The 18,295-nt window shown below is 59.6% G+C and overlaps 1 protein-coding gene across 1 annotated transcript; it reads left to right on the top strand.

Moving 5' to 3' along the window:
• The first annotated feature begins 348 nt into the window (after nt 1–348).
• ZNF653 (zinc finger protein 653) lies at nt 349–16,369 on the top strand. Its single transcript, XM_059389084.1, has 9 exons — nt 349–660; nt 7,218–7,261; nt 9,301–9,516; nt 12,742–13,359; nt 13,515–13,695; nt 13,797–13,908; nt 14,996–15,110; nt 15,682–15,781; nt 15,973–16,369. Exons 1-9 carry the CDS (start codon nt 362–364, stop codon nt 16,148–16,150), a joined length of 1,863 nt encoding a protein of 620 aa, XP_059245067.1. The 5' UTR covers nt 349–361; the 3' UTR covers nt 16,151–16,369.
• Nucleotides 16,370–18,295: the final 1,926 nt, after the last annotated feature.

The following is an 18,295-nucleotide window of genomic DNA, read 5'->3' as shown; positions in this document are numbered from 1 at the left end:
GACCGCTCCTACCCTTTCCTTGTTCTCTCCAAGATGCATTCGGGATGAGACGTGGAGAGAGGAGCCCCTACCTCCTAGGGTCTATGAGCTCATCTAGGTCTTTCTTCCCGTGGCTGGCCTCAAACCTCAGCCCCTCCCTCGGTCTCTGCGAAGTTAAAAAGTTTAACAGAGGAAAAGAGTAAGAGAAGAACGGGTCACCGCTCGCGCTTGTGGCGCGCATGCGCAGTTTCTGCTCTCGGTCTCCTCTTGGCGCCTTGGGGCAGTGAAAGTCCGTGAGAAATTTCCCGTCGGCGCGGAAGATGCGCGCCACTTCCGGCCGGGCTCCTAACAACGGGGGAGGTTGGTAACCAGGGAGGGGGGGATGGCGGAGCGGGTGCCGGAGCCCGAGGCGGAGGCGGAGGCTGAGGCGGGCGCAGGCGGGGAGGCGGCGGCCGAGGAGGGCGCGGCGGGCCGCAAGGCGCGGGGTCGGCCGCGGCTCACGGAGTCCGACCGAGCCCGGCGGCGGCTCGAGTCCCGGAAGAAGTACGACGTGCGGCGTGTGTACCTGGGCGAGGCGCACGGGCCCTGGGTGGACCTGCGGCGCCGCAGCGGCTGGAGCGACGCCAAGCTCGCAGCCTATCTCATCTCGCTGGAGCGCGGCCAGCGTAGCGGCCGCCACGGGTGAGGGGGCCCGGCCAGAGGGAGGGAGGGAGAGAGCGAGGGAGGAGACGCCCCCATCCCTGCCAAGCCTGGTCCCGCCCCCTCTGCCCACGGCCCCGCCCCCGGCACCTGTGAGCCCCGCCCAGTGGCCGGGCCGCCGGCCTGGGTCTCCTACCGCCGGTCCTGGGACGCGCCTGGCTCGCGGCCCCGCCTCCCGGCTTTCCAACTGTCCAATCCTAGGATGCGCCCAGCCTCTCGACCCGCCTCTTAGTACTTTGCCCCGCCCACCAGATTTCTGGCTGCCCAATCCTAGTGCCGGCCCCACCTCCAAGCATTCTAACTACCTAGTCCCTGGAGGGGCGGCCCCGCCTCCTGAGGCCTTAACGTCCCTTCTTCCTTGCTGGGCCTTGGGATCTCAAATGCCTCATCTTCTAAAACCCCTACTGTGCAGGCTGGGGCTGTGACTGGATACACTGGGCAACGCAGCCCTGTCCCTCATGAGGTTCTGGCACTCCATCTGGGGTTCTGTGCCTCCCCATTCCCACGACCCTTCACCTCAGACATAGAAAGACTCCTCTCGATCCAGATCGCGTTCCTTTAAACCTCTTGGCTCCTGGGGAACACCTTAGCCCATGGAGACTCAGGTGAAGAGGAAGTCCCAAGTTAGCCGCTCGGGTAGAAGGCAGGCCTTTGCAAGAGTCTCAGTCTTGAGAATGAGGAATGTGGATGCAATTCTTCCTTCCTGCCTAATAGGTTGGCGTGACAATTAAATGAGTTAAAATACAGCAGAAGGCTTAGAACGTGGTTGGCACGAGGTGAGCACTCCAAGTATTAGTTGTAATGATGATATTTGTTCTCTGTCGCAATGCTGCGACAGTATCCTCCTTGTGCCCTGGTTTTTATTTGCACACATTGCACATTGGCATGTTCCTCTGGGGGGAGATTCTAAGGGTCAAGGATCAACCAGATCCTTCTGAATTGCACTACCACCGCCCTGCGGTGGCAGGCTGGCTTATATGCCCAAGAGTAAATCAGGAAATGCTGGGCATTTAAAAAACTCAAGTTAGTGTTCCATTATTGGAGTTTCTTTTCTTTTTTCTAGACAGTGCAAGTGGGGATGGTGGAGTGTGAAGGGAGAGCAGAGTGAGAAGGAGAAAGAATCTTAAGCAGGCTCCACACCCAGTGCAGCGTGGAACCTGTCACGGGGCTCTGTCTTACAGCCCTGAGATCATGACCTGAGCTGAAATCAGTAGTCCCACACCTAACTGATTGAGCCACCCAGACACCCCCACACACACATTAGTGGAGTTACTGATTCAGTTAATCTGGGTAGAGTTGCAGACCTTTGCTTTTTTTCTGCAAAGCTGCCAGGGAGACATTATGTGCAGCTGGAGTTAAGAACCACTGGCCAGAGGGAGCTCCTGGAGGTCCCTAAGCTGAAAGTGGTATTTTCATTAAAAAAAAAAAAAAAAAAAATTTATTTATTTAACAAAGAAGAGGAGAAGCAGGCTCCCCGCCGAGCAGAGAGCCCGATGCGGGGCTCAATCCAAGGACTCTGAGACCATGACCTGAGCCAAAGGTAGAGGCTTAACCCACTGAGCCACCCAGTTGCTCCTGAAAGTGGTACTTTCAGAAGCTCAGTTTGTGTAGTCGTGCAAGACTGGGGCCAGGACACTGAGACAGCCCAGGCCATACATGGCAATAACTGGGCCCCAGGACACATGGGTAGTCGGGAAAACACAAACCCTGAATGAGGGGTCTCGATGGGAAATGGACATGACCAGAGATAGGGGGTCACTTATTTCAACTGTTCAATTATTTGTACCTGTCTTGTCCCTGGAAGATTTCAGTTCAAGACTATGTGCAACTTGGACCAGAAGACAGAAATGAAAAGTGGGATGAAAAGAGAAAAGAGAGGTGCTGGGTGACTCAGTAAGTTGGGCCTCTGCCTTAGGCTCCGGTTTTCATCTCGGGGTCCCAGGATCAGGCCTGCCTCGAGCTCTCTGCTTGGCAGGGATCCTGCCTCTCCCTCTGCCTCTACTCCTCCCCACTGCTTGTGCCTGCACTCTCTGTCAAATAAATAAATAAAACTTGAAAAGATAAAGGAAAAGGAGGGACATGGTGGGGCCAGGATCTGTGCTATTGGATTGAAACATAAGTCACAGGGGACATGGCAAGGGCAGTTTTGTGGCATAGTGAATTAAAAACCCAACCAGAGGGGTTCAAAAGACATGACAACGTGGGAACAGAGAATGGGCCATAAATTTGCCTCAGAAGCATCCTAGCAGCCAGTGGGAAAAGGGAAACAATGGCCAATAGTAGGGTTTCCGGTACCCGTTTGTTTAGGGAACGCTTCATCAGCACCCACTGTGTGCCAGGCACTGGCGTGAGTGCTGACGGTGCAGCAGGAAACAGCACAGAAAGTCACTGACTTACAGAGTCGCCACTTTAGAGGCCAGAGGGCGGAGGCTTGTCCACTGTGCAAAGGCTTGTCTGCTGTATTACTTTACATTTACTATTATTTATGATCATGAATAAATTACATGTGAGAGATTGATGGGGCTATGTAAAGAAAAAAAGTGAAATAGGGAAAGAGGAATCAGGAGGGGGTGCTGGAGGTTTAAATGGTGTGTTAGGGTGGGCTGCAGTGAGAGGATAGCATCCAGGATACAGACCTGAACGAGGCGGGGAAAGCCATGCAGATAACTGCAGGAAGAGTGTTTGAGGAAGAAGGAGTGGCAGGTGCAAAGGCCCTGAGGCAGAGCCCAGCCTGGTGTGTGCATGAGGCAGTGAGGAGACCCATGTGGCTGGAGCACAGTGAAAGGATGAAGAGTGGGAAAAGACGAGGACAGGAAGGTGACAGGAACTTACAGACTGCATGGAGGACTCTGGTTTTTCCTCCCAGTTAAGTGGGAGGCCTGATGGGATTTTTTTCTTTGCTTTTTTTAAGTACAGAATTTCAGACAGAGAGGTCCCATACCTGGCTTATATTTTAACAGAAGCACTCTCCAGGGTATGCGTGGCAGGAGGATTGGGTGAGGGTTGCCCCGAAACAAGGTTGACTAAGAGCTGGCAGTCTTTGATGCTGGTGATGGTCTTTAGGAGGTTCACTCTTCTCTCTAGCTTTGTATGTGTTTAAGTTTTTCCTTTTACATCTTACAATGTTAACAAGAAAATCAGAAGAAGCACACGGACTCCGATGTTGAGGCTCTGGGAGGGGAGGGCCAGAGCTGGTAGACGGGGAGAGAGCTGACTGCACCGGTCCAGGTGAGTGAGGCAGGGCCGTGCAGAAGTGGGGAGAAGTGACTGAAATCAGGGCCAGCAGGGTTTGCTGTTGGGTGTGGATATGAGAAACGATGACCCCCAGGTTTGGACTTGAGCACCTGGAAGGTTGCAGGGGCCGGTAACAGAGAAGGGACAGGTCGGGGGACAATACAACAGCTCACGTGTGTGATGTCTGAGAAACCCCTACATGTAGTGCTGGGGAGGCATGCTGGTGGCGGTGTGGTCAGGAGAGGGCCAGGTGGGAGATCCGGGTTTGGGGGTCACCAGGCCAGTGATGGTACAGTGCCAGAGGTTGCTAAGGGGGTGCAGGTACACACACAGGTCTGAGCCCGGCACTCGCTCTCTGTGATCAGAGAGGTCAGGGAGACAAGGGAGAAGCAGCAGCCAGGAGGCTGGTGCAGAACTTTCTGGGCCAGCGTCCTGGAGGCCGAGGGAAGGACCTGCGGTCTGACACTGCTGGGCCGAGGGAGGCAGCCACCCCCAGGGTCTGGAACAGGACAGTTTGTGGTGGAGAAGACCCTGACTCGAGGGGCTCAGGAGAGACGCAGGAGAAGACAGGGAGACTGCACACACATATAGACAGCTCCGAGGGAGTGGGGAGAGGAATGAGCAGGACTTGGCAGGGAAGGGGCTCCAGATTATTTAAATCCAGTGTAGGAGTGGTGGTGTGTTGGGACACTTGGCGGGGATGAGGGAGTCGAGCATGAAAGCAAATGGCAGAGGAGAGCGAAGGAGAGCTGTTGGGCATCCTTGGGGGCTGGCCACTGTGGGGAAAGCAGAGCCCCAAGGAAGCCCCAGAAGCTGCTGCCCTCCAACAGGGTGATGTGTAAGGGCTGGAACCCAGAGAAGTGGACAGGGGGAGGGAAGGCGGTTTGAGGTCTGGCCTCGTTTAATCGCCACAGCGACTCCGTGTGGGAGTTACGGCTGTTTTCCCCACTTCGCAGGTGAGGACACTGAGGCTCAGAGGGGACAAGACCTGCTCAAGGTCACACAGCTAGTCAAGAGCGGAGAGGAGACTTGAACTTGGATCTGAGGCACCCAGCCGTTCCCTAGCACCAAGCGCCGTTCCCAGTCATGGCAAGGGTTTGAGCGCACAGAGGCGGCCGCGGGTGTTTGCACTTGGCCAGCCTGCCCCTCCGAGCGAAGGAGAGAGCTGTGGGCGGGGATGGAAGCATCTGGGATGGGGGCAGCCGGAGACCTGGACGAGGGCAGAGCCAGGGGCAGAGGAGCCAGGGGAACTGTCTTGGGACCAGACTCGGGGTGCAATCCCAGGACAGGTGTGATCAGCCTGGACAGGTGGGGTAGATGGTGAAGCTTGTCAGCTTCACCTGACAAGCCCCTGGACTGCCTGTCAGGGTGATTTGTGTGGAAAGCACGGTCTGGGCCATAGCGGGGAGGCCAGCGTTCCAGGGCCGGGCTCTGTGAGGACATCAGTAATGGCAGTGATCATCTCTACCACTTGCTGAGCAGTTACTTAGTCCCCGGGGCCATGCTAAGCTCTTGCAGTGCGTATAACCTCATGCCAGGCCCACAAGAAAGGGACGGTTATGATCCCACGCTACAGATGGGCAACTGAGGCATGGGGAGACAAGGTCACCCAGGGTCTCAGGGCCTCCTGCTGCAGCGTAGAAAAGGAAGGATGAGGGGCATCTGGCTGGTTCAGTTGGAAGAGCACGCGACCCTTCATCTCGGGCTCATGAGTTCAAGCCCCACGTTGGGTGCAGAGATTACTTATTTATTTTTTTAAGACTTTTTTATTTATTTAAGGGCGAGAGAGAAAGAGAGTGCAAGTGGGGGGAGGGGCAGAAGGAGGAGACAGAGAATCTTAAGCAGACTCCCTGCTGAGCGATCTCATACCCCTGAGTCCAGAGCTGAGATCCAGAGTCAGACGCTTAACCCACGGAGCCACCCAGGTACCCCGGTGTAGAGATTACTTAAATAAATTAATTTTATTTATTTTTTTTTTTTAAAAAAAGGAAGGATGAGGGAGAAGCCAGAGCAGGTGGGCAGATCCAGAAGCGTGGTGTCAGGAAGGCAGAGGGAGCCCAAGCGGATGCGGGAGGACTAACTCCAAAACACCTGCCCTCAGCACACGTAGAGCCAGTGCTGGGCCACAGTACGGGGTCAGGATCCCACCTAGTGGTTCTGGTGGCCATCTGGGGGGTGGGAATCCTTGGCGGGCCCCCAATGCTTAGGCCTCGGTCATGGCAGCACATGGTCAGGGTGTCACACTCCGGCCAAAGTGGGGAAGGCCCCAGAAGCTGGTGACATGGTGACCAGAGCATGTGGGCCTGAGCTGGCTGCAGGGGTGGCACTGATGGAGGGGGCAGCACCTTGGGTGGGGGCCCACATAGAGCCTGCAGTGAGGGCCAGGGGCAGGGTCTTTAGCAGGGCCAGCCCTCCTGGCTTGGCCTGACGGTCTCTGCAGGGATCTCAGCCAGCCTGAGGGGCGGGAGCTGCTGGGCCCTGGATAGGGCCAACTCCATGAATGTCCTTTTGTTACGGAATAAACGACCACGGACCTAGTGGCTTAAAACCACACGAATTATCTCACATTTCTGTGGGTCAGGACTCTAGCATGTGTAGGCTGGATCTTTTGTTCAAGGTCTCACAGGGCTGAAACAAGGCTTTCAGCTGGCCGCATCTTCATCCGGAGGCTCAGCTAGGGAAGGAGTGGCTTCCAGACTCCCTCGGAGCGTTGGCAGAATTCATTCCCCCCTGCATTGTACAGCTGAGGTCCCCACAGCCTTGAGGCCGTCTACCAGGATTGCTGTCAGCTCCCAGAGGCCGTTCTCAGGTCCTAGCCCCTCATAGGCCATTCCTATCCTCATACTCAAGGGCTCCCCTGATTAGGCCAGGCCCACCTTGGAAAGCTGCCTCCCGATTCATTCCAAGTCACCTAGGCACAGGAGTGGTATCCCAGCATATTGTCAGGCCGCCCCACTCATGAGGAGAGGATTACAAGTGTGTGACCCGGGGGTAGGAATCATGGGGCCAGTGTAGAATTCTGCCTGCCACACTGACTTTCTGTTACCCTTTTCTGAGTTCTCCACTCCCTGGCCACAGGCCCCTGGGCAGGCAGCCTCACTGCTCAGCCTCATTTTCCCACTTGGTGAAATGGATGGCGATGCTAGACCACAGTCCCAGGGCTGGTGTCCGTGGAGGAGAGAGGCCACATGCAGACCCCGGGGAAACAGGACAACAGCTACAATTCGGCCTTGGAGCAGGGTGCCATCACTGGCTCAGCGTCAGCCATGCCCTGTGTTCACTTCCCCTGCCTCTCTCTCTTACAGGAAGCCGTGGGAGCAGGTCCCCAAAAAGCCAAAGCGGAAGAAAAGTAAGTGGGGGTGCAGCCAGCAGGGAGGGGATGGGTGTTGGGAGCAAGTGGCTTTGTTGTTCGTTCCCTCAGTCATTGTCAGGCCCCATCTGTGGAGCGCCTGCACGGGACAGTGCTGAGTGGACCGGCCCAGACGCAGCCCTGCCCTCCCAGAGCCCATGGTCTCAGGGGAAGACAAGGGACAGGCCCAGCAGGGCCGTGGCAGGGAATTAGGGACACTGGGGGCCCAGAGGAAGGGCCTGACCCAGCTGGGCCTGCGGAGAGCTTGGGGACAGGGGCAGGAAGGGGACCGGCACCTGTGCTATGCCCAGTGGGGGTACCCCACCCCCCCATCTCATACATAAAAGGCCAAGTCCCCACCCCACACTGCACAGCTGACAAGGGGCCAGGCCAGAGCACACCCATGTTACCCGAGCCGTCCCCTTAGCTCCTGCACTGTCCTGCCTGATGCGTGGGAGTCACCCAGGGAAGAGCTGGACAGGGCAGAGGGAACAGCTTGTGTGGGGGCCTTAAGAGCACATCACGTGCCAAGCTGAGAGGATCAGGGCACGAGCAGTCGGAGTGGAGGCCTGCCACGAGTCCCTCCTACCCCCAGGCCGCAACCTCTGAGCCCCCGCTCTGTGGGTCTCAGGCCTTGTCCAGCAGGGTGAGGGCCAGCAGTCTGGGAACAGCCATCAGGTGGCCATGAGTCCCGTCCCTTCTCACAGTTGTCAGAAGCAAGGGCCGAGCTAAACCTGTGGCCTCCCAAGTCCCAAAGGGGTGAGGAGGGAGATAAGGAGACAAGTGCGGTGTGGAGGGGCGGCTAGGGGCGGGGTCCCTCTTGTCCCCACGGTCATCACAGAGCTGAAGTCCCCAGACAGCATCCCTAGGCCCCAGGACCCTTCTGGGCACCCTCCTCATCTCCCAAGCTGGAAGATGGGGAGGACGGCTTCCTCCCCCTTGGCTGCAAGGCCAGCATCATTAGACAAATGACAGGTTCCATTTCTTGAGCATTCAGAGTGTACCCAGCCCGTCCCATGCCCTGTCCTTGTCTTCCCTGCCTCCCCTCTGGCAGCCCACAAGGAGTGGGGACGGTTACTCGCCCCCGGCCCAGAGGAGGCAGCTGAGGTTCAGAGAAGCTGGATCCACCCGGCTACAAAGTGGCAGTCAGAGTTTGAACCCCGCAGTCAGGCTCCACTGGGCCCACCTCCTTGAAGCATCAACTCATCCAGCAAGCCATCCTGCCAGGCCCTGCATGGGCACTGGGGACACAAGAGGACCAGCAGACAGGTGTCCCCGCCCTTGGGGAGCTGGCACTCTAGCAGGGAAGACAGAAACACAGATGGGATCTGGGTACTACCTGGAAAAAAAAAAGAAGAGCAAGTCAGGTCAGCTAGAAGGACACTGGGGAGGGGACAGGAGACTGAAGGAAAGACCTGAGTGAAGGGGAAAAGGCAAAGCCATTATCTGGAAGGAGACATAGTCCGTGCAAAGGCCCTGAGGCAGGGCAATACCTGGGAGGAAGCCATGAGGCTGGGATGCAGTGATCAAGGAGAAAGGCAGAGAAGGGCTTGGTGGCTCTGGGGAGGACTTTGCCTTTTACCCCCAGCCAGGTAGGAGCCCTGGTGGCTTCTGGGCTGAGGAGGGCATGACCAGACTCAAGCGTTTGCAGTAGGTGCCCTCTGCTGCAGACCGAGTAGACTGGTAGTAGGACAGATGTAGGAGCAGAGAGACGCGGGCAGAGGGGACTCAGCGGGTCCAGGCCAGAGTCTCTGCATAGCAAGCAGCCGCTGACCACCTATCACACGCCGGGCTCCACAGTTCATGTGGTTTCCCTTACAGTGAGGACCCTGTGGCCTGTCTCCATTCTCACCAGCGCAGACCTCACCTCGCAGAGCCTGTTTCTTCATCTGCAGATGGGAGACAGGCCTGGACAGGGTGCAGGAAGGTGTCTCACCGCCCGGGGAGCCAGAAGGCCCGGGCATCCTGGGGCTCTGGATGGGTAGGCAGGGGGCTGGCGATCATTGTCCCTGACCCCGCGCCCCACCCTGTGTGTGCAGGGAGGCGACGCAACGTGAACTGCCTAAAGAACGTGGTGATCTGGTATGAGGACCACAAGCACCGCTGCCCGTACGAGCCGCACCTGGCCGAGCTGGACCCCACCTTTGGCCTGTACACCACGGCCGTGTGGCAGTGCGAGGCCGGCCACCGCTACTTCCAGGACCTGCACTCGCCCCTGAAGCCCCTCAGCGAGTCAGACCCCGACAGTGACAAAGGTGGGTCCGAGGGGCGAGGGCTCCACGGCTCCTCTGGGGCCGCGTGGCCCGGGACTCCCTGCCCTCGTGATCTCGTCGGCCTGGAAGCAGTTGAGCGAGGAGGCCAGCGCTGGCTGTGCCAGGGACGGCGCCCCGGCCCCGCAGGCTGGCCTGCCATCTTCCAAGTCCTTCTGGGGCTGAGAGGCAGTGGCCCCCATTTCCCAGAGGGACAGCTGTGACAGCTTGGCCCACCTGTGCCCGAGGCCAGCCGGGCTGGAGGTCAGGAAACCTGGCTCCGTGGCTGGAGGGAGGGGTGGGTGCTGGGCGTCCTCAGGCTCCGCAGCTCTCCTGGCCTCTGCCTCCTCCTCTGTCTTCCCTGGCCCTTTCCCTTTCGGGTCTGGGCTGTCTCCAGCCTCAACCTCTTCCCCTCTCTGCCCTGCGCTCCTCCTTCCTCCCCATTCTCTGTTCGTGAGCTCTCTCTCGTCCCCCCGCCCCTGCTCACTCTTCTGTTTCATCCTCTGCCTTCTGTCTCCTGCCTTCTCCCTGCCCCCACCAGTCTCCCCCACACTCCACTCCCTTCCCCCCAGTCCGTCTCTCCCTGCTCTGCCCCTGCCCCTCATCTGCCACCCCATGTGGGTCCCATGTCCTGAGCAAGCAGCCGGACCAGGAGGGACTCAGTTCCCGAGGCCCAGTTGGTCCTGGTGGGGGAGCAGAGGAGGTGCGGCGGGTGGCCTCAGGATCTCGGCTTCAGCTGCGAGAAGGAGCCACGGGGCCGCTGCCAGGTGCCCCGCCGGGGCCGAGGGTGAGGTCAGTTGCCAGGGCTGAGCCTGCGCTGGCAGGAATCACAGAGCAGGTGGCATCCCAGCTGGCCAAGGGGAAGCCGTGGGCGAGAGCTGTTCCAGGTGGGCCCCCCAGCCAACGGCCATCCCATTTGTGTCAGCCAGAGCCCACCGTGCGGGCGGCCCCTCGTCAGTCCTCTCCCCGCTCCAGGTACCCCCCCCCACCACCGCCAACTTAACCCACCCTGAGTCTTCCCTATAGCTCTTCTGTCAGCGCCCCTTGGCTACAGTAGGGAAAACCAAGGCCCTGGGACGAACTGTGACTGACCCTCCTGGTGATGGGTCCGCTGGGCTGGGGATGGCACCCAGAGGAGCCCCCTTGGGCCCCTACTCAACTGTGACACCAGTGGCTGGGGCATCTGGCTCTCAGGAGCGAACGCTGGGATCTACAGTTGGGGGGTTCCGCTGCCGGGACGGGGAGGGGCTGTGTCTCCTGTCCCAGTCCGGTTCCCTCAGCAGCTCCCTTACCAGCTCTCTGCCTGGGGTACCTGCTTCTCACTAAGTAGGCGCACCTCCTGCCGGCACTGTGAGAGGCTATTTCTGTGATTCAGGCCATGATCACCCGGTAAGAAGCGCAGTCTGGCCCCTCACAGTCCGAAGCTACAGCTGGGGAGGCAGGCGAACCCCTAGGCTGTCCCCCCTGCAGCTCACTGGGTGACTGCCCCCTGCTTCACGGTGGAGCCCAGGGATTCAACTCACCCTGCAGATTACAGGGTGTTGCAAGGAGGGGCCGATTCCCCTACCCCACCCCTGCTGCCATCTGGGGGCCTTGAGTCAGGGATAGGGCATTACGATAAGAAGAATAATAGAAAACATTGGTAGGGTGCTTACTCAGAGCCTGGAACTGTCCTAGGCCCTTTACACATATTTCCTCATTACTCCAAACAGCCCCTGGGGAAGGTACCAACTTATCCTCAGGCCCAGAGAGGTTACGTAAGGCCCCCACATCACACAGCGGGTAGGGGGAGCACCAAGATCCCAGCCCCGAAGTCTGGTCCCAGAGTCTGTATGCCCCATGTGACCTTCTGGGAGGGTAGGACGCGCGGTCCCCAGACACTGTGCCCTGAGTCTGTCATGCGTGTGTAACCGAGGGTCAGCCCTTGATTTTTCTGTCCCCTTTTCTCTCCATGAGTGGACTTTAGCATGAAATAGCCTGGGCGAAATGTGGGTCTCCTTGACCTCCATCACAACATCAGGCTGAGATTCATTCATTTTTACAACCATGTGCTCAGTGTGCACCAGGCGGCCTTCTGGGCCCTGGGGCCTGTGCCTAGGGCCCCCCCCCCCATCCTTGTGGAGCTTATGATCTTGAGGGGAAGCAGAGAAGAAACAAGATAAACAATTAAAATCTAGAGAATAGCGGAGAGTGGTATTTCGGAGGAAAATCAGGGAGAGAAAGAATGCTACCTGAGATAAGACAGTCAAAGGCTTCCGTGAATGAACAGCATTTCAGGAAAGGGTCTGATAGAGGTGAGGGAGAAGGCCCCTGTAGGTGTCCGAGAGAAGAATGTTCAGGCAGAGCAAACAGCAAGTGCAAAGGGCCTGAGGCCGGAGCCTGCCTAGTATTCCTAAATACGAGGATGTAGTGCCAGTGGGGTTTGCTGACAAACTGAAAGTGGCTGTGAGAGAAAGAGAAGTCAGGGGCAGCCCTCAAGACTTGGCTTGGCCTGAGCGCCTGGAAGGACAGAGCCGCCATCAACCCCTGAGACAGGGATGTCTGCGAAGGGTGTGGGCTTTTTCTTAGGGAAGATTCAGAGCCCAGAATTACTGAGTGGACTCTCAGGTGGCTGTGAGACTCCCCGCCCCCACCGGGGGCAGCAGAAGAGGCAGTGGGAGGTAAGAGCCCCCAACCCCACAGGAGGTCCAGGCCGAAGCTGTCCACATGGAGACATGGGGTATGGGTAAGGACAGTGTAATGAAAATCCGCATTTGACCTCTCTCCCTGGTTCCTGGCACAGAGCTCCTAAAACCCTTGGAATTTCCCGAGTGATGGGAATGTTCTTCCTTGTTCGTCACGAGCCCCTTTCATAAGGGGCCCCTTTGGAACATACCTGAGTCTGTGCTAATCTTGGTGACTCAGGCAGGGACCCCTAGACAGCTTCAGGACGGGGGCTGGTCACCAAAGACACATGATTAGTGGGGGCGGGGAGGTGGGGAGTCACTCAACCCAAGTCTGACCCCATAGGGCCACCAGAGAGGGGCCAGAAACCCAGAATTCGGGTCTGAGGCTGAGGGAGGAGAGCGTCTCTGAGGAGCAGGGGTGGTCGGGGCACAAGGGGGAACTGAGAAATGAGAGGGGTTTGTGGCTCTGAGGGGGTCACCGTGCCCAGCCCCCAGCAAGCCCTCGACAGATACTGTTGCCGTCACTGTTGCTATCGTGACCGTCCCCTTTCCTTTGTCACCACAGTGGGCAATGGCCTGGCGGCTGGCAGCTCCGACTCTTCCAGCTCTGGCTCGGGCTCCGACTCCGAGGAGCCCCCTGAGGGCCAGCCGGCCAAGGTGGCGGCTGCGGCAGCAGCGGCGGCAGTCACCCCCACCAGCCCGGCAGGCAGCAGCGGGCTCATCACGCAGGAAGGTGTGCACATCCCCTTCGACGTCCACCACGTGGAGAGCCTGGCTGAGCAGGGCACCCCGCTGTGCCCCAACCCAGCAGGCAGCGGGCCTGAGGCCCTGGAGACGGTGGTGTGCGTGCCGGTGCCCGTACAAGTGGGCCCGGGTCCTGGCACCCTCTTTGAGAACATGCCCCAGGAGGCCCTGGGCGAGGTGGTAGCCAGCTGTCCCATGCCGGGCATGGTGCCTGGCTCGCAGGTGATCATCATCGCCGGCCCCGGCTACGATGCCCTCACAGCTGAGGGCATCCACCTCAACGTGGCAGCAGGCAGCGGCGCCCCCACTGGGGGTCTGGGGGATGAGGTGCCCTGCGCGGTGATGGAGGGCGTGGCGGCCTACACCCAGACGGAGCCCGAGGGCAGCCAGCCCAGCACCACAGACCCTGCCGCCTTGGCAGGCATCGAGACCAAGAAAGGTCTGGCGGGGCCAGGAGGGGGGCCGTGCCGGTCCAGGGAGGGCTGCTGGGGTCTCTGGCAGGGGTTGGGGTGCAGGGAGGGAGGGGTGGCCCTGGATCCAACTTCACCACGCAAGTCCCCCCCACGGACACCCGCCCCGTGTCCGCCCCCGTAGAGAAGGAGGACTTGTACATGCTTAAGAAGGAGGAGAAGGAGGAGCCTGTAGCCCCGGAGCTGGCGGAGCTGGCGGCCACGGTACCTGAGAGCACAGAACCGGAAGCAGAGGTGGACGGGGAGGAGCTGGACGGCAGTGACATGTCGGCCATCATCTACGAGATCCCCAAGGAGCCTGAGAAGTGGGTGCCTGGGCAGCGGGGGGCTGGGACGAGGAGCAAGCCACGGGCCCATAGCCAGCCTGGTGTGACAGCCCTAACGCCACGGGCCCCTTCCCCTCCAGGAGGCGGCGGAGCAAGCGGACTCGGGTGATGGACGCCGACGGTCTGCTGGAGATGTTCCACTGCCCCTACGAGGGCTGCAGCCAGGTCTACGTGGCCCTCAGCAGTTTCCAGGTGAGACCACTGGCCCAGCAGGCTGAGCAGGGCCTGCTTCCTTTTCCCGCTGCCTGTGTGCAGGCATCTGAGCAGTGTGGCTCACAGATGGTCCCTCATGGCCCCACCAGGTGCCACTGGCCTGCTTCCCACATGCCCACCTCTCAGTAGCTTCTCACTGACCCTGCCTTGGCCACAGGGTGCCAGGTGTCACCTTGCTGCCTCCCCTTCCTGCTCTCCAGTGCCTTTGTCCTGCCTTCTAGTCAGCCTGGACTCAGCCTGCTTTTGCCCCAGCCACCTTCTTGGCTCCGGATGCTTCTTCTCTGGACTTGGCTCGGGAGGCGCCTCCACCAGGAAGTCCTCCCTATCCCCCCCAGGTCTAGTGGGGTCTGCAAGCCCCAGGTCACCACACCATCAAGACATCCCTGTAGTTTGTCCCCAGGAGGCTGGATGGGATGCCCCAAGGGCAGAGACTGTCCTGTCACATTCCCATCTGTGGCAGGAGGTGGCACCAGTAGGCCTTTGAATTTGCCTGGTCTCATTTTCTAGCATTGTGTTGAGCATATATCGGGTGCCAGGCCTAGAGCTGGGCCCTAGAACTACAGATGTGCTGGTGAGTGGAAGAATAAAAGAACAAAATAATGACTGAGGGGCCTGCCCGCCTGGACTGTGGGCACAGCACATCTCCATGGCAAAGCCTGCCTCGGGACTGAGAGCCCTGGAACCCAGGCCAGGCCTGCCACTGCCCACCGGTGAGACATGGGCCAAACCCTCTGCTCCTGGACCCTCATCTCCCCATCCATAAAACCGGGCCAATAGCAGGGCCCCACCGCACGCAAGGTTATGACGAGGCTGCCTGATGCCCCAGCCCAGGCCCTGGCTTTCAGCGGTGCCCAAGAAAGCTGTGGCTGATCCCAGTTGTGTCCCTGAGCCTTTGCTCAGAGCCAGGAGGCCCTTGCAAGGGCAATGGCAAGGGGCCCCCTCTTCGCTCCCCCAGAAAGCCTGGCCCCAGCCTGCCTCCCAGCTACGCTTGTCTGTCCCCATGTGGATAACCCTGGAGGTGGGCCCATGGCACCCACAGCCCCACTCCTGCCCCTCTTGCCTGCAGAACCATGTCAATCTGGTACATCGGAAAGGGAAGACCAAGGTGTGTCCACACCCTGGCTGTGGCAAGAAGTTCTATTTATCCAACCACCTGCGGCGACACATGATCATCCATTCAGGTCAGGCCCCTGGTGGCGCTGGCAGCAAGGGGCATAGGGTCATGGGCCTTGGATCTAGGGCGGGCCATGCAGGCTGGAACCCCAAGGAGCACTGGGTCCCCAGGCATAGGACTGTCCCCCTCCCTGGGACTGACCCCCTGCGCGCAGGCTGCTGACTCCATGGGTAGCTGTGGTGCCTCTATCCAGGGGGAGGGCACGGCTTCAGGTTTTTCAAGAGGTGGGAACCGTGGATTTTTATGTGAAGTCACCCCGAAGTTCAAATATTGGGGTCAAATTCAGACCCACTTTGGCTTGACAGTTTGCACTTGGTGCCTCCTGGGAAGCCGAGCTCACATTTCAGCTCTGCCCCAGAGCCTTCCCCTACAGCCTCTGAGCCTCATCCGTGAGCTGCCCTCGGTATTAACCGCCCTTGTCATTAGATTCAGCAGTGGCTCCCAGAGTTTGTGGGATCTGGTGTCCCTGCGCCCGGAGGGCCGGGAGCCCGCCAGGGAAGCCGGTTTTGGCAGCGCGGCAGAGACATCCCGCAGCCCCCGCCCCCGATGGCCGCGCGCTCAGCCCCGCATCTCCCCAGGTGTCCGTGAATTCACCTGCGAAACCTGCGGCAAGTCCTTCAAGAGGAAGAACCACCTAGAGGTACACCGACGCACGCACACCGGCGAGACGCCCCTGCAGTGAGTGACAGGGTTCCCCGTGAGGTTGATGGGGGTGATGCGGGGGAGAGGAGAGGTCCTGGGCCTGTAGCCGCAGAGGGCGGGTCCACCCCTCGGGTTGGGGGTGGGTCCTAGTGGCTTGGGCCCCACCCCCAATGCGGCCCCACCTCACTCTGACCCCGCCCCCGGTGTCGCCCGCCGGCTCCCGGCAGGTGCGAGATCTGTGGCTACCAGTGCCGACAGCGTGCATCGCTCAACTGGCACATGAAGAAGCACACCGCCGAGGTGCAGTACAACTTCACGTGCGAGCGCTGCGGGAAGCGCTTCGAGAAGCTGGACAGTGTCAAGTTTCACACGCTCAAAAGCCACCCGGACCACAAGCCAGCCTGATCCATCCAACCACTGATCGCCCTTATTTATTTGTCCGCTCGGACACGATGCCCGGGCTTGCCGGGGCCCGGACAGCCGCGGGGGCCTCCCGGACCGCCGGCCGGAAGGAGGCGCCCCTGCCCTGCCCCAGGGCTGGGCCCCCCGGGGCTGGTCCCCCCTCAACCCCACTCTATCTCTGGAGGTGGTGCCTGGGGCTTGCACTGCTAGAACTGTGTCAGAGAGCAGAGCGAGATTAAAGAGCGAGAAAGGAGATGCCCTTCCCCTAGGCCTGGATGATTGGAGTGGGGTGGGCGGGCCCCTCCTTGTCTCTATCTTCATCCCTTCCAGAGCAAGGCCAAGCCAGGCGGTGATGACCCTACAAGCCAGAAGATGCCCTTTTCTTAACAGCTTCTGCTAGGCCTCAGCTATCTGGACCTGGCAGCTCCCAACACTCCCTGTCACAGGCCCACGGGTGGGAGGTTGGGAGCCTGGGAGGCCACTGGACATCTCCCAAGACTCAGGATCCTCATGCTCACTCCTAATTCTTCCCACGGAACACACATTCCCCACCATCAGGGAGCTCAGAGACCGGTTGGGGAGATGTTCAGTAGATCTCTAAGTAAGATGTCTACAGCTGTGACAAGCGCCCTGCAGGAAATAGAGTGATGTTAGTTTCTGGCTGTTTAAGTCGGTGGTCAGGGCGGTCCTTTCTGAGATGGTGGCATTTGAGTGTAGACCAGAATGACAAAGAGGTTCCGTCCCTGAAGAAAGCTGGAGGAGGCAAATCCTAGGGCGAAGGAACAGCCAGTGCCAAAGCCCCGAGGTAGAACGGCTCGGCTTGTTCCTGGAACAGGAAGCCGCGGTGGGGAGGGAAGTTGGCAGCAATGGGGCGGCTGCCCTGGCCCCATTTCCCGGAGGAGGATGCTGAGGTCGCCGCCGCCTCCTGGTCGCTAGCAAGAGAAGCGGGGAGCGATACGAAGCCGGCGGCCGCCAGGTGGCGCGCAAGCTGCGTGGGCCCTGGTGGCTGCAGCCACGTGACCCCGGGGACCGCATCCGCGAGCCCGGGCACGTGCCCGAGGGAGCCCAGTGGCGCCACGCGCAGATTGGTCCCTTGGCTCCTCACCAGTCCGTGGGGGCGGGGCCGGAGCTAGGCTTCATTTTACACTTTGGACCAGGGGTTATCCCAACCAGGGATGGAAGTGTCGGCGGGTATGAGCAAGTCTGGCCGCTGGGGCCACCCACGCGAGCTCCCCAAATCTCCCAGGGCTCAGTCCCCTTAGCTATCCTCGCACATCCAGAGCCAGCAGTTTCCATGGAAACCGCAGCCGGGTCCGCGCGCCCAGGAGGAGCTCCCCTCCCGGCAAAGGCACAGTTTGCAATACGATAGGAGCCGGGAGGAACACGGGGTGGGAACAAGCCTTCGTTCGGGGTCTCTAGGGTTAGCAGCCCAGGTCGCCCAGGCAAACCCAAGAGGGGGCCACCAGGGACCTGCAACGCCACCGCCCAGGTTGCGCGGGCCACTGTGATTGGCCTGTCCTCTCCATCAGCGTGGCAGGGCTCTCTGCTGCGCGCTGTCTCATTGGCTCAATCTCGAGGGCATCCTCCCGCAATTGGTTCTCTAGAGGACAGTCTCTGATTGGTCAAATTAGGTTCTCCTCGCTGGGTTTGATGGCATTCTTGGACAGTCTGGAACCTAAAAGGGCGTGCAGGGACGAGGGTAGGGTGGAGGCTGTGACTCCTGGGTTAGGGGCCCCGCGCTAAGCATCCCGCCGCGCCCTCCGCCAGGCCGTCGGGCCGCTGTCTGTGGTGCTGAAGTCTCAGTCGAAAGCGACCCTGCCCTAGTGAGAACACTTCCTCCCGCCTGATAGCGGTCCCGACGTAAATGTGCCCTTGAGCCTGCGCACCGAAGGAGGCTGCGCCAGCCGCTATTGCCTAAGAGAGGAGCCAGATTCCTCCTAGCTGAGAAGAACCGTGACTCCACAGGCGGGCCAATCCGGAGCCCGGAAAGCCAGGACGTTTATACAACAGATCCACCCACCAAAAATTTATGCGGTCTGAGAAGGCCGGGTGGTTTCCCGGAACCGCAGGCGCCAGTGGGTTTGGTCTGGAATCCTAAGACCCAAACTTCTTCACCCCCCCTTGGATAAGTGCCGGGTGCCCTTGCAC

This window comes from Mustela nigripes, chromosome 2 (assembly GCF_022355385.1).
Source record: "Mustela nigripes isolate SB6536 chromosome 2, MUSNIG.SB6536, whole genome shotgun sequence".
NCBI classification, from domain to species: domain Eukaryota; kingdom Metazoa; phylum Chordata; class Mammalia; order Carnivora; family Mustelidae; genus Mustela; species Mustela nigripes.
Note: the sequence above shows the minus strand (reverse complement) of the source record. Positions and strands in the feature narration are given on the sequence as shown.

What these genes read in the sequence shown, in the direction of transcription:
- ZNF653 (XM_059389084.1), top strand. Translation starts at nt 362, where the DNA reads ATGGCGGAGCGGGTGCCGGAGCCCGAGGCGGAGGCGGAGGCTGAGGCG. An exon ending in AGACCCCGACAGTGACAAAG is followed by an intron (nt 9,517 to 12,741) that starts GTGGGTCCGAGG and finishes TTGTCACCACAG; the next exon opens with TGGGCAATGGCCTGGCGGCT. An exon ending in AGGCATCGAGACCAAGAAAG is followed by an intron (nt 13,360 to 13,514) that starts GTCTGGCGGGGC and finishes CCGCCCCCGTAG; the next exon opens with AGAAGGAGGACTTGTACATG.